The sequence below is a fragment of the Nothobranchius furzeri genome, chromosome 14 (genome assembly GCF_043380555.1).
Source record: "Nothobranchius furzeri strain GRZ-AD chromosome 14, NfurGRZ-RIMD1, whole genome shotgun sequence".
Lineage (NCBI taxonomy): Eukaryota > Metazoa > Chordata > Actinopteri > Cyprinodontiformes > Nothobranchiidae > Nothobranchius > Nothobranchius furzeri.
In genome coordinates, this window is record NC_091754.1 from 59,977,634 (window position 1) to 59,990,451 (window position 12,818).

Here is a 12,818-nt window from a genome sequence, read left to right on the forward strand (position 1 = left end):
CGAGAAAGACCTGCAGATTCTGCTGAGTAATAACGTACACAGACGTTTATGGTGCAGAGGAGAGGCAGATGAACGAAGCTGCAATGATGAGCAGAGCAGTCTGGGATCATGGACCGTTTCTTCGGCCAGTTAGAGGAATAAAAATGTGTTTCGGCAACCCTAAAGCCCGAACCTGCTGCTCTGTTCTTGTGCCTCTCTGCTCTGACTCCGGAGTCTCGGGGGAAACCTTTGTGTGCATTATTATTCATTTGCTTTCTGCCAGGCTCTATCAGAGAGCTCTCAGGTCCGTGGGACCCCTCTCAGGAATTCATCAGATAAGCTGAGCGATGGATTCTTGTGTTCGTTCCCCCGTGGGTTTGTTTTTGTCCACTCTGGTCTGAGCAATTTAAATTTCAGGGGCTGTGAAAGACGCCGGAGCCCCTGCGTTGCCGATAAGTGACCGGGGCTTGGTGACCTGCACCTCCCGCAGCGAGGGGACAGCAGCAAAGCATGAATGAAAGCAGACGGCTGACAAGCTTGTTTAAAAATTGAAGGAACTTGAAAGAAGCTGGAGAAATTAAAACTGATGTGAGGTTTTACTGCTGAACATCTACAGGGAGAACTAACTCGGCTCTGCTAACTGGATCTGATAGCTCATTTCCTTCACTCAGAGCCACGAGGAGCCCGGCTAATTTTGTTTACATTCACACTGCTCCGTTAATGTGCCGGGTGCTGCTTCAGTCCGGGACATTAGCACCGTTATGCGCAGTTTGCCTCTGCTCCGAGCTCCAGTGCAGATAATACAATAAAAGAACCTGGGTTGATTGGAGTTCTCCTCTGAAGATCTGGTAGGGTGGAGTTTTTATGCAGGGGTTGAACGCATTAGCGTCACATTAAAGGTCATGTGGACTTCACAGAAAATAACTCTGATTGACCCAGGTTTCAGGCTGTGGTGTTAATGGTTTCAGACACAAACTGGAGTAAAAACCAGTAGCTGTGTGTTTATTGATCCGGGGTCTCATTTATCAAACATGGCGTAGAATCCTTACTAAAGCCGTACTTAAGCTCAGCAAAAAAAAAGTACTTACACCAAGTAGGTGTGTGATCTATCAAACATGGAGTACGCACAGCTGCACGCAATCTCCACTTCATAAATCAGAGACTAACGAGAATGTTTCTCAGCTGCTTTTTAGTCACATCCCACCCTCACCACGCCCATTTACTGCCATAAATGGTCAATGCAAAGTGCCTTGTGGACCTCATGCATATACATAAGCCAGCTGTTGCAACGCTCCGCCAATGACATGGCGACCGTAGATCAAGGCAGATCAAGGAAGCGCAATTTCACAGAAGCAGAAGTTGAGGTACCTGTGGGTGAGGTGGAGAAATGAAAGGAAGTGCTTTTGTAAAACAAATTAGAGAAAATCCATGGAGTGGCACAGCGTTGCTGAAGCCGTCAATGCTGAGTTCTTCAGAGAGATCTGTGGCGGATGTAAAAAAATGATCCAATCGGGATTTGATCTCCAGACTCCTGGGTGAAAGTCATGCGCGCTAACGAGTCAGCCAAACAGAGATCTCCCTTGTCCAAGTAGCCAGGGCGCATGATCAATCAGGTCACAGTGACAGAACACACGCACACACACACACACACTGTCACACACGCATGACATTCTGTCAATCTGTCCCCCTGCTGATATTCTGCATTCCGTATTCTGCGCTTCAGGCTGTGTGTGTGTGTGTGTGTGTGTGTGTGTGTGTGTGTGTGTGTGTGTGTGTGTGTGTGTGTGCGTGTGTGCGTGTGTGTGTGCGTGCGTGCGTGCGTGCGTGCGTGCGTGCGTGCGTGCGTGTAGGGGGTCTTGTTCTGTGTGAACAGGAAGCAGTACAAGTGATGATGCTGCAGGATTTCATAATTGTATCTTCTCAGCAGCAGCACTGCAGGTGCTCTCCATGTCCAACATGTGTGTAAGCCAGGTCCTTAGTCAACTTAAAGTTGCGCACATTTTTCTGCTAAGTTTTCTTTCATAAATCCCAAAGTTTGCGTGGAAAGTTGCTTACGCAGTTTTCCGACCCCGTTTTGTGCGTAAGCAAGCTTGATAAATGAGGCCCCTGAGTCCTCATCGTGTAATTTCATCTCATTAATTTATACTGGAGACCGCTGCAGGGCAAACCCTAACCTGAACGTTGGGTGCAAAATAGAGAAACCGATGCTCTTGATGCAAATCAGTTGTGTGGATCTGTTTTAATCCTGGTTTGTGTTTGTAGCAACAACCAGCTACACCGGGTTCACCCACGCCACACAGCTTTGTGTTCAGACTCGAGCTCTCAGTGCTCTCGACCTCGCTCGGTCACCGGCACACTCAGACTCCCCGTCTGCTTTCAGTCTTCCCCGGTCTCTTGCAGCAATCTTCCTTTAAAATTAGTCAGCGGCTACATCTTTTTGAGGATCGATAACTCTGAGTGTAATAGTCTTCTACCCCTATTTCCTGCTTCTCATAGAAAACGGACGAGGAAACGCTTGATTAGAAAAACCTGACAGATCTACGTCGCACTGTCACTGAGCATTCACCCATCTTGGCTCACGACGGGGAAGGCTGTTGATGGATTAACTTTCAGCAAACAGCAGAGAACCTCTCGGCTAGTAGAAGCTAACTGTTAGCATTAGCAACTCCACCACACAGCAGAACTCCTCCAGGCTTGTGTTATTTGTGGAGATCAAACATCAAAGTAAACAGTCAGTGGTAGAGTTGCTGTTGGCCAATCAGAGGCGAGATGTCAAATATCAGGAAACAAGACTCCAAATCCCGCCGTCCGCCGCACATCTCTGCTCTGGCTCACTTCTGCTTCCTGAAACGGGAGCACCAGTTCTGTCCCTTGGTGATCGACTCAAGAGACATTCATTTATACTGGAGACCGCTGCAGATGTGTTGAAAAAACAGATGTTTTTAAAGGGACTTTACGGAGTTTTGAATTTTTATGCTCGCGATCGCCCCCTCAGGCCAAAAACGTAACAGCAGCTTCAATAGTAGGCTCGTGCACGAGGCACGCATGCTGTACGTGCACACTCCTTAATGAAAATAACAGCTGAGACAGTCCCGTGTGTGTGTGTGTGTGTGTGTGTGTGTGTGTGTGTGTGTGTGTGTGTGTGTGTGTGTGTGTGTGTGTGTGTGTGTGTGTGTGTGTGTGTGTGTGTGTGTGTGTGTGTATGTGTGTGTGTGTGTGTGTGTGTGTGTGTGGCCCGGAGGACAGGAGAACACGCAGCTAATTAATTAAATAATGTGGTTCTGTAGCTTTCTCTTCAGCACAGCCGACAAAGGTTTATGATGGGTCAGTCCTCCTGCATGCTCAGATCATTCCCTTCCCTTGCTTGAAAAATTGTTCCACAATGAAATTTGAACCCACATCTTTTTTATCTGTGAATTCAATGCCGTTCGGCGAGTCTCAAATAAAAATTTGGGCATCTTACCGTAAAAAAATATACCATTAATGTAAAAAAGAAACTCTAAATAAACTATGTTCACACCTGGAGTCAGACCCAGGTCGTCTGCACGAGAGTCCAACATCTTACTAGGTGAGCTAAAGCGCCAGTGACGTACTTTGTATCTGTAACATGTATATCCTTGATGACAGCTGAAACAACGTTCAAAGAACGTTTCGGAGCGAAAATGGCTGTTTTGTTGCTAATATGGAGGAAATATCTAGAAGAAAGTAGCTAAGTGTCCTCAGAAATGTAGCTAGCTTTGTCACTAGGCGTTAGGAACAGCGACAAAGTGGCACTGCCTCTCTCTCTGCTGCTAAAGCTACGGATAGCAAATGCTACGGGCGATGCCTGAGCGTGAACGTGCATGAAGCAGCCTGCTCGACCCGAGCATCTCTCTTTTTCTGTGATTTTACAGAAAAACAGGCAATCACAGTAAAAATGCCAGGGCTCATTCTACAGGACCAGGGCATTGCAGGATAATGTATGAAGAAGACATTTATTATTTCTATACATGTTTTGTCTGTCAAACTTCCATAATGCCCCTTTAAGTAGTAAGGATGAAGTAGTTTGGGCTGAATTAGGCTGAGTTTAACAACTTTTCACACAAGGAACAAAACTAGACTGACTAGTGAACTCTTATTTTTACATTTCTAGTTTTGTTTGAAGGTCTGAATCACAGCTGCAGAGTGACCGTTGAAACTAACAGGCAGACGTGTGGTGGAGTGTCTCAGATTAGTGACCAAATGGACAACACGGCGTCACGTCAGTGTTTTCAGCGCACTTACGAAGCTTTTCGTCAGCCACAAGATAACAGCAGGCTGTTGGTCCCGTTTGTCCCCGTGGACGTCCTTCAAACTAAATGGACTTTTCTGCTAGGCTCGTTTGTCTCGACCAAAGTATTTTAACAGCCGTGCACTGAAAAATCTTTCATTACAACGTTTCAACGGTCCGTGAAGCTCCACAACAGCAGCAGCGCACGCCACAGTCTGACTGACCTGAACTAACCTACACGTGTTTCAGGCTGTGGAGCTGCTGAAGGCGACTCGGGGTGATGCAGGAAGCCTGTTTACAGACAGCAAACCGGTTAGAGAGCGTGCAGCGTGCAGAGGGAGACGGACACGCTTGTTTTTGGGAGTGAGAGAGACATTTCTGTTGGTTTATTCATGGAATTTCAATTTACTCTCACTTGAGACTCCGACTGTGACACAGGATGCTGCCTCTATTCACGAGCGTGCGTTCACTCTTCCTGGTGTGACCCAGCTGTTTCGTCACCTTGTGAGTGTTTCTTCCTTGCCTCTCCTGCTTCCTGCTCCCTCTTCCATCTCCTTCTGTAATCAAGAGGAGCGCTCCCCTGGATACGTCCATACCTGCCTGGCCTCAGCCTGTTCACGGCATTCTGCTCCTAACCAGTAATCAGTGCTCTGCAGCACCCGTCGCTCTCCGCGCTCCTGCTTCTTCTTTCCACTCCTGCCTCTGTCGTACCATCCTCCTCCTCTTCCCTCCCTCCATGTCAGCAGCAACACAATTAACACTTCTCCTAGTCCTGCACTCGCTCTGCTCCTCTCAGTCCCTCAGCAGTGTTCACGACATTTTGCAAAAACAAAGCTTTTCCTGTTTGTTCCTTTGGCTTTCAAAATCTGTTTTTAATTCATTAAGCTTCGGCTCATACCTATTTACCCAGGAGGTGGAGTACTGAATCAAACCTGGCACTCCTCGAGTTCAACTGCATTTATCGTCCTTCCTCGTGCGTCATGCATGGCTTCGAGTGATGCTGCTACATCCAAGGACGTAATTTTCACTTTAGAAGTCGAGGGGACACGGGGGGGTGTCTTTACAGTATGCTCTAATGCACCCCTGGGGGTGCGCGAGCTGCCGCTAGGGGGTGCGCGAGGTGAAAAGTGTAATGGCTGCGGAGCTCAGAGAAGTCTGTCAAAAGTCACCATTAGCGTAGCCAGAAACTCATTTGTGGGTGGGCCTAAGAAAATGTAATTGAAAACAAGTATATTTTGCTTGTGTGTGTGTGTGTGTGTGTGTGTGTGTGTGTGTGTGTGTGTGTGTGTGTGTGTGTGTGTGTGTGTGTGTGTGTCCTCTGCACATGCCCTAGCTCAGGGGTCGGCAACCGCGGCTCTGGAGCCGCATGCGTCTCTTCCATCCATCTGATGCGGCTCTCTGTGCTTGTAAAATAATGAATGGATATTTAAATAAAATGCTTTATATTTTACTGCATTAATTTTACATCTGTATGCCAATTCTAAATGTAAAGATTGTCTGCGTAAACCTGAACAGTTCCAACCCGGTCTTACCGGGTTGACGGGTCACGCTTGTGCGTAGTCATAGGCGCTTCCTGAGCTGAAGAGGATGTCAGATTCTGGGATTCTCCTCAGACAGGCTCCTGGATGTGTCGCCACATTGGAGACAGGAACAAGTGCTATTCAGCCAAAGTTTCATAATCAGGGAACATTTTCTAAATGACAAGTCTCGCTTCAATCAGAGGAATCTTCCTGCATGCGCTCTGGTTCTGCGACGCGCTCCAAGCCCCTCTCCACATCTTCAGCTCGCTGTGCGCCGTACGTACGCGCCGACAGTGAGCTGTGCTGAGCAGTGTCCAGCTCAGATGTTCAGATGGAAATCTTTTCTTGAGTGATTTAGCTACATCTGTGCAACACGAATAAAGTGTCAGTTTGTCTGCTTGCGTCGGGGTAATTTTTTCTATTCTTTCTCCATCAAAATAAACGGTCAAAAACGGGAACTGTCCGGTCAACACAACACAAGCCCTGCTTTTAACTGTTCTGTTTTCTTGTGAAAATTGTTGCAAAGAGATATAATTTAACCTGATTAACACCAGAGCCAGGCGCGCTGCGCCGTTATCTCCGTCACTGTAAATGAGGGAAAAACAAATTGATCGGATCCTTTTCTGACCTCCCCCACCTACAAAGTTTAATTACAACAATCAAACGTGACAGAGCCTGGATTTGTGTTCTGAACAGTCTAAACATGTTTTAAAAAGAAACGTATGACAAAAGTGGCACGTGCTCAGTAAAACCACCAACAGGGTGAAAAATATCAAAAATTGTAGGCAGAGGCGGGCTACAACTTCTGGATCCACTTTATATAAATCGTTTTATTGATTATCGTCTTATGAAAGATAGCTTTGATGTACACGAGCGACCGACCGGTACCGGCTGCTGTCACCTGTTGTGAGCAGCTCTCTGCTGTCTGAGAGTAGGCCCCGCCCACAACGCCGTGGCTGCTGCGGTGTTTTCTTTATTGTGGGAAACGGGTAATAATGGCTCTTTGATGGGAACAGGTTGCCAACCCCTGGTTTAGCGTGACGTCTGATATATATTTATATATATATATATATATATATATAGAGCCATGCCCTGATGTGGGGCTGGGGGGTGTGTCAACATGGTCAGGACATAGAAGGGGGTGCGCGGCTAAATAAGTCTGGGAACCACTGCTCTGATGGGAAACAGGCTTCAACACAAACGGTTGTTTTCCACTTGGTCCTAGAGCTCAACCAGTGTCAATTTAATATAGCGTAATATTGTTTTTGGATGGTAAAAAGCACAGGGGTCAAAACTTGACTTTGGAAAAAGTGTGTGTGGGGGGGGCATGTCCCCCCCTATCCTCGCCCCAAAATTACGTCTTAGTTTCAGCGATAGGACCCTAAAATAATGTAGTTTTTCTCTTTATATGAGGAAGGACCTCCTATAAATGGTTTAAATAGAAATATAGTGTTAGACCGTGTTTACATCTGATTAATTACCAATCCAGACTGAACTTGTGTAATGGTTTAATTTACATGTTATTTAATAAGCCATGAGACATAAGATTCCATAATAAATATGAAGTCAACGTTATGGATCTGTGGGTACTGTTTAACCAGAAGATTGGAACTTTTTATTGCAGGGATTAGATAACACTTTGTATTAACTCAGAGACAACAGAAGAGAGAGTCAAGGTTTAAAAGTTAAAAGATTTATTACTAAACAAATTAAAACTAGACTGACTTTAACACTAAATGTATGGTGTAACTAAGGTGAATGAGGCGGAGAATGGTGTAGTGTGGAATGTTGCTCAGAACCAGCAAATCCGAAGAAACGATTAGTTTTGGTGGGAAGTGAAGGTGATGCCTTCGCGCTAAGCTGTGGTTAGGAGATTCATAAACACATTCAATGCCATTCTGTCGGCCTACGTACCCTTAGCGGAAGTCCCCGTTAGATCAGGAGGTGTAGAGGTCCAGCTTGACCTTTGTGGAGCCGAAGCCTGTAGAAACAGCCGCGGCAGCCGACCACCAGTCTTGAGATACTTCCGGGTCACGACGGTTTTGTTGGCATCTAGCGAGACCCAAACCTGGGTCTTGATGGTTCTGCTTTTATTCTGAAAGGAACCATTGCAGCAGGTGGAACAGCAACAGGTTTTATCCAGCTTGTCGTCGGTTCTCTTGGCTGAAGAGGAAAGTTACGGATTGGCCACTCCGACAACTTCTCTAGAACGCTTTGAACTGGCGTTAAAGATGGCGTGGGCATAGATTTATACTTCTGATGTTTTGGTTTACGGTCGAATGAAAAGATGACAGATTTACCAAGCACCACCAAAACCACGCCTCCATCAGATCTGTCAGATTCTGATTGGATCAGTGAAAGTATTGTGTCATGTCTTAAAGCTACGTGAGATCAGTCCTAGTGGAACATTTAAAGTCATATTACTTATTATATTCTGTAGGATTATAATAAAGTAATTAATATTATGATTTCACAGATTGGTCACATCTTATTATTGACTAACACTTTGTTTGATTAGCTTTATTAAAATAGAGTTCTTTGATTAATTAAAAGGAGAGAGTCCATTCTTCATTCTTCTCTTGAGCTGGAAAGAAGCAGTTTATAACAAATGCATGAGACCTTGAGGCCATATGTCATGCAGACTAGTTCTGTGTCAGAGGAGAGGGGGAATGACTTTTGGTGGAAAACAGTCATTTCATTCTGTTACACTTGTTTCTGTTATTTCTATTTGTTGCAGTTTCTCGCTGAGATTAGTGTGCTTTTCTGTTTTTTATTCATCATTTAGGCTTTTTATTTTATTTTACTTTACTGAGTATAAATAATCTTCTGCTTTACGTTTGTCCTTAATGTTCTCTATGAAATACCCCACCCAGCTGTCCCCGTCTGCCTCCATCTTTTTAAGATGTTTCCACATTTAAGGACTCGATGTGCGAACTACTCACACACACACACACACACACACACACACACACACACACACACACACACACACACACAGCAATGTTCCAGCTTCATAGTAAAAAGATGCAATTACAGCCAACCAGTGGCCCCAGTCTAAACCACATAATTGTTACCGTTCCTCTTAATTGTTTATTTTTCCTTCTGACCGAAGTTCGTGCAGATATGATTAGGTTAGAAGCTGATTTTGGTTCCTGTGACGTGAACACCAGCGGTGATGTCACAATGGAAGCGTAAGTGAAAGCTACCAGGATCGTGAGTCTGCAAGCAAAGGAGAAAATGCACCTAATTACTGATGGAGCTGGTGAGCAGATGGGTCTGTGGAGCAGCTACATGCACGTTAATGCAACGGTAGCTCCATTTCTTCACTAGGCTCGGAGACGCTTGTCGTTTTTTTTTTTCAAACCGACACGGCGAGCTCGTCACTTTGCCGGTAGAGTCAAAGCTACTGGCTGTAAAAGTAAAGCTGCTTTTTACAATTAAACTCTTTTTGAGCAGAACAGCTCCAAGTGGATTTGTACGTTTTCATCGTCTGGCAATCAAATCAAACACAACCTCGTACAAACCAGAGTTTAAATCTGAATAAGGGTTAGGGTTCTATGTAGGCTGGCATCAAACTGGAGACGATGGGAGCTAACTGGCTAGCTGAGCCTATAGACACCACCCCTAGTTTCATGTTCTATTTCGTAAACACATCACCACCGTATGCTTTAAACACCAGAACCAGTATTTTCGGAATGTTCTGGTGTTTTTTTTTTTTTTTTTTTTTCAAATGACTACACCTTCCATCCAACTTGGTCTCCTTCACTGTTAGATGCCTTCTGCTTCCACCGGCGTGTTTCTGTCCTGCAGGCATCGCCCTGGAGAAGGTGTTTGACTACAGCGAGTACTGGGAAGTGACCCGGGGACTGTACGCTCCGTTTGACTGCACCGCCACCATGAAATCCGGCAACGCTGACGTCTACGAGAACGAGATACCAGGAGGACAGTACACCAACCTGCACTTCCAGGTAACTGCTGCTTCCTCCACAGCTGGTTAGTCGTTTAACCGTGATTTGGTTTCATGTAAGCAGCTTATGGTGGCTTGATATTAGCGGCAGTGTCGACACTTTTTTCTTGCCTCAACACAGAAAACAGTAAGTACTTTATGATCTAGCACAGATAGATTTTTCCACCACATTTAATGGAATAGTGGGTTTTGTGTGCTAATGTAATGGTAACCAGTAACTAGTGTTATATACACCTTCTAGGGTTCAACAGTCTCTTTTCTATCAGCGACTAATGCAGGAACTAAGGGTAGAAGGCTGTTTTCATGTTCCGCTTGCATGTGGAGCTCAGAGTGGCCGATCAAGTTTTAAACTAACCAGAAAAAACTGTCACCTTGGTCTTTTAAGATCAGTTGATTTTTAGAGATAAGAGAGAACTTTCGTCTCTGCTTTTTGCGGATGATGTGGTCCTCCTAGCTTCATCCAGCTCTGACCTTCAGCGCTTGCTGGGTAAGTTCACGGCCGAATGTGAAGCGGCTGGGATGAGGATCAGCACCTCCAAATCTGAGACCATGGTTCTTGACTGGAGAAGGGTGGCTTGCCAACTCCGGGTCGGGAGAGAGGTCCTACCTCAAGTGGAGGAGTTTAAGTATCTCGGGGTCTTGTTCACGAGTGAGGGTAGGAGGGATCGGGAGATCGACAGGCGGATTGGTTCGGCGTCTGCAGTGATGCGGACACTGAGCCGATCTGTCATGGGGAAGAGGGAGCTGAGCCAGAAAGCCAGGCTCTCGATTTACCGGTCGATCTACGTCCCAATCCTTACCTATGGTCATGAGCTTTGTGTAATGACCGAAAGAACGAGATCGCGGATACAAGCAGCTGAAATGAGTTTCCTCCGTAGGGTGGCCGGGCTCAGCCTTAGAGATAGGGTGAGGAGCTCGGACATTTGGGAGGGACTCGGAGTAGAACCGCTGCTCCTCCGGATCAAAAGGAGCCAGTTGAGGTGGTTTGGGCATCTGGTCAGGATGCCTCCTGGACGCCTCCCTGGGGAGGTGTTTCTGGCATGTCCTGCCGGCAGGAGGTCCCCGAGTCGACCCAGGACACGTTGGAGAGGTTACATCTCCAATCTGGTCCGGGAACGCCTTGGGGTCCTGCCGGAGGAGCTGGTGGACAAGGCCGGGGAGAGGACGGCCTGGAGCTCCCTAGTTGGGATGCTGCCCCCGCGACCCGGACCCGGATAAGCGGAGGAAGATGATGACGACGATGACGAGAGAACTAAATGTCATTTGTTTTCTGTAGCCTGCCAGCTCAGCCTGGTGGTAGAGCAAATCTGAAGTCCCTATGTCTCATTAAAGCATTAAACTATTTAACTCATTCACTGCCCATGACGACTAAAGTCGTCATTAGCTTGTTTTTACTGTGTGGGCGTCGGACGAGCCCCCGCACCGTGAGAACAAACATCTCTGCTCTAAAGCCGATCTTCATCCGCATACGTCACACGTCAGGAAGCAGAACATCCACGTGTTAGGAGATCGTTTGGGGCCGTTCCTGTAAAAAAAAAGTGAAGCGCGAACCAGAAAAGCTTCTGCCGATCACAATTCAACAACGGATTAGGAAAGAACGGATAACGCTCGAAACGCGCGGATTCTTCCTGATGTAAGAAGTGAGTCTCCGCTTTGTTTTGGTTGTTTTGGCGTCAACATCATCCTAGCGCGCAACGATCTGTCACTCTTAAAAAAGCCCGGTGAAAATGCTGAAAAACGCTGGCAGCAAATGAGTTAAAATACTAAAAAAAGGTTTTTCTTAACTATGTGGAGATGTTTGATGAAAAAGTCTTAACATTATTACATTTAACTTAACATCTTTACCTTTATATTATTACAATTATCATTTTATTAATTAAAAATAAACTAAAGCCCTTATTGCCCCAGATGAAAAAATGCAAAAGGGGAATTTTTGAATTATTTTTACTTGGTGAGGAAGTTAAAGGGTTAAGACACAAGATTAGAGTAGTTTTAAAGAGACGGTGTGTAGTTCTTACCGTTAATCTCTGGGATTATCCATCAAAATGTTGAAAATGAATTAAATGATGTTCATTTGTAGAAAAATTTTGGCAACTTTGTAACATAAAACCCTAAAAATCTGGTCTAAAATACATGGGAGCGCCATGTTTCCTTCTACGGGAGCCCGTGAGGACAAAACGCATTTACTGATTTGTAACAAGCGGTTACAAAACTTTCATCTTTCATAACCGTTTTACCTTTTCACTCGTTGCCAACTATGAAAGGAACTCTGGTGGGCTCGTCTTGTTGCTGGAGGTTGCACTCCCTGGGATTTTTGACCCTAATGGCCACCCATTGGTAAGGTCTTGGGTGTGTACTGCCCCCTATCGCCAGAGAAATTACACACAGTCACTTTAAATTGGAACAACCAAAAACCGGATCCAGATGTTTTATCAAAGAAGAAGAAAAAAAAGAGCGCTCGTCACTAAAATCACAGAGTTCCAGTGCAAGGTTTTAATTTGCTGGCGCCGGACCAACAGGAAGCAGAAGACGACGTGTGGTGACTGGTGACACAGAGGAACGCCGGCAAAGTTTCACACCACCGCAGAAGAGACACGCTGGTTTATTACAGACTTGGCAGATGTTTGTTTTCAGTTTTATCCGTTCAGTTCAGAGAAACCAAAACGCACAAATAACAGCAGCCTAGGCCAGCATTCCCGACGTTCTGCCTTTAGGATCCGATCTGCCGCTCATCCTGCTGTCGTGTTCGTGTTGCAGGCTCACAGCATGGGGCTGGGAAACAAGTTCAAGGAGGTGAAGAAGGCTTACACCGAAGCTAACAAACTACTGGGAGACCTCATTAAGGTGAGACCAGACAAACTCTGATGTTCTTTATGGTTTTAATCACAGAGGAGGAGGTTTTAACAAAGCCGGCACAGCAGCAGCAGCGCCGGCCGACCGACGTGCTCATCAGAGACGTCGTCACCAGATTCACCGAGGGGGGCACGAGAGCTCTGAACTCTCAGATCAAACTTTCCTCCAGAGTTTATGAAGAGCGTAGCTGAGAGTCGGCACAGCCGCCCGGCTCTGCTAAATAATCCCAACCTGACCTTCTCCCTGCTGC

General features: G+C 46.0%; 1 protein-coding gene across 2 annotated transcripts in view; it reads left to right on the plus strand.

Annotated features, from left to right (window-relative positions):
- Positions 1-12,818, plus strand: part of pcxb (pyruvate carboxylase b) — a 471,382-nt gene that overhangs the window by 428,351 nt on the left and 30,213 nt on the right. For both annotated transcript variants that reach the window (XM_015952373.3, XM_015952374.3), the window contains exons 20-21: positions 9,559-9,716; positions 12,473-12,559. In XM_015952373.3, the coding sequence (XP_015807859.3) occupies positions 9,559-9,716; positions 12,473-12,559 (245 nt within the window). The remainder of the gene's footprint in view (positions 1-9,558; positions 9,717-12,472; positions 12,560-12,818) is intronic.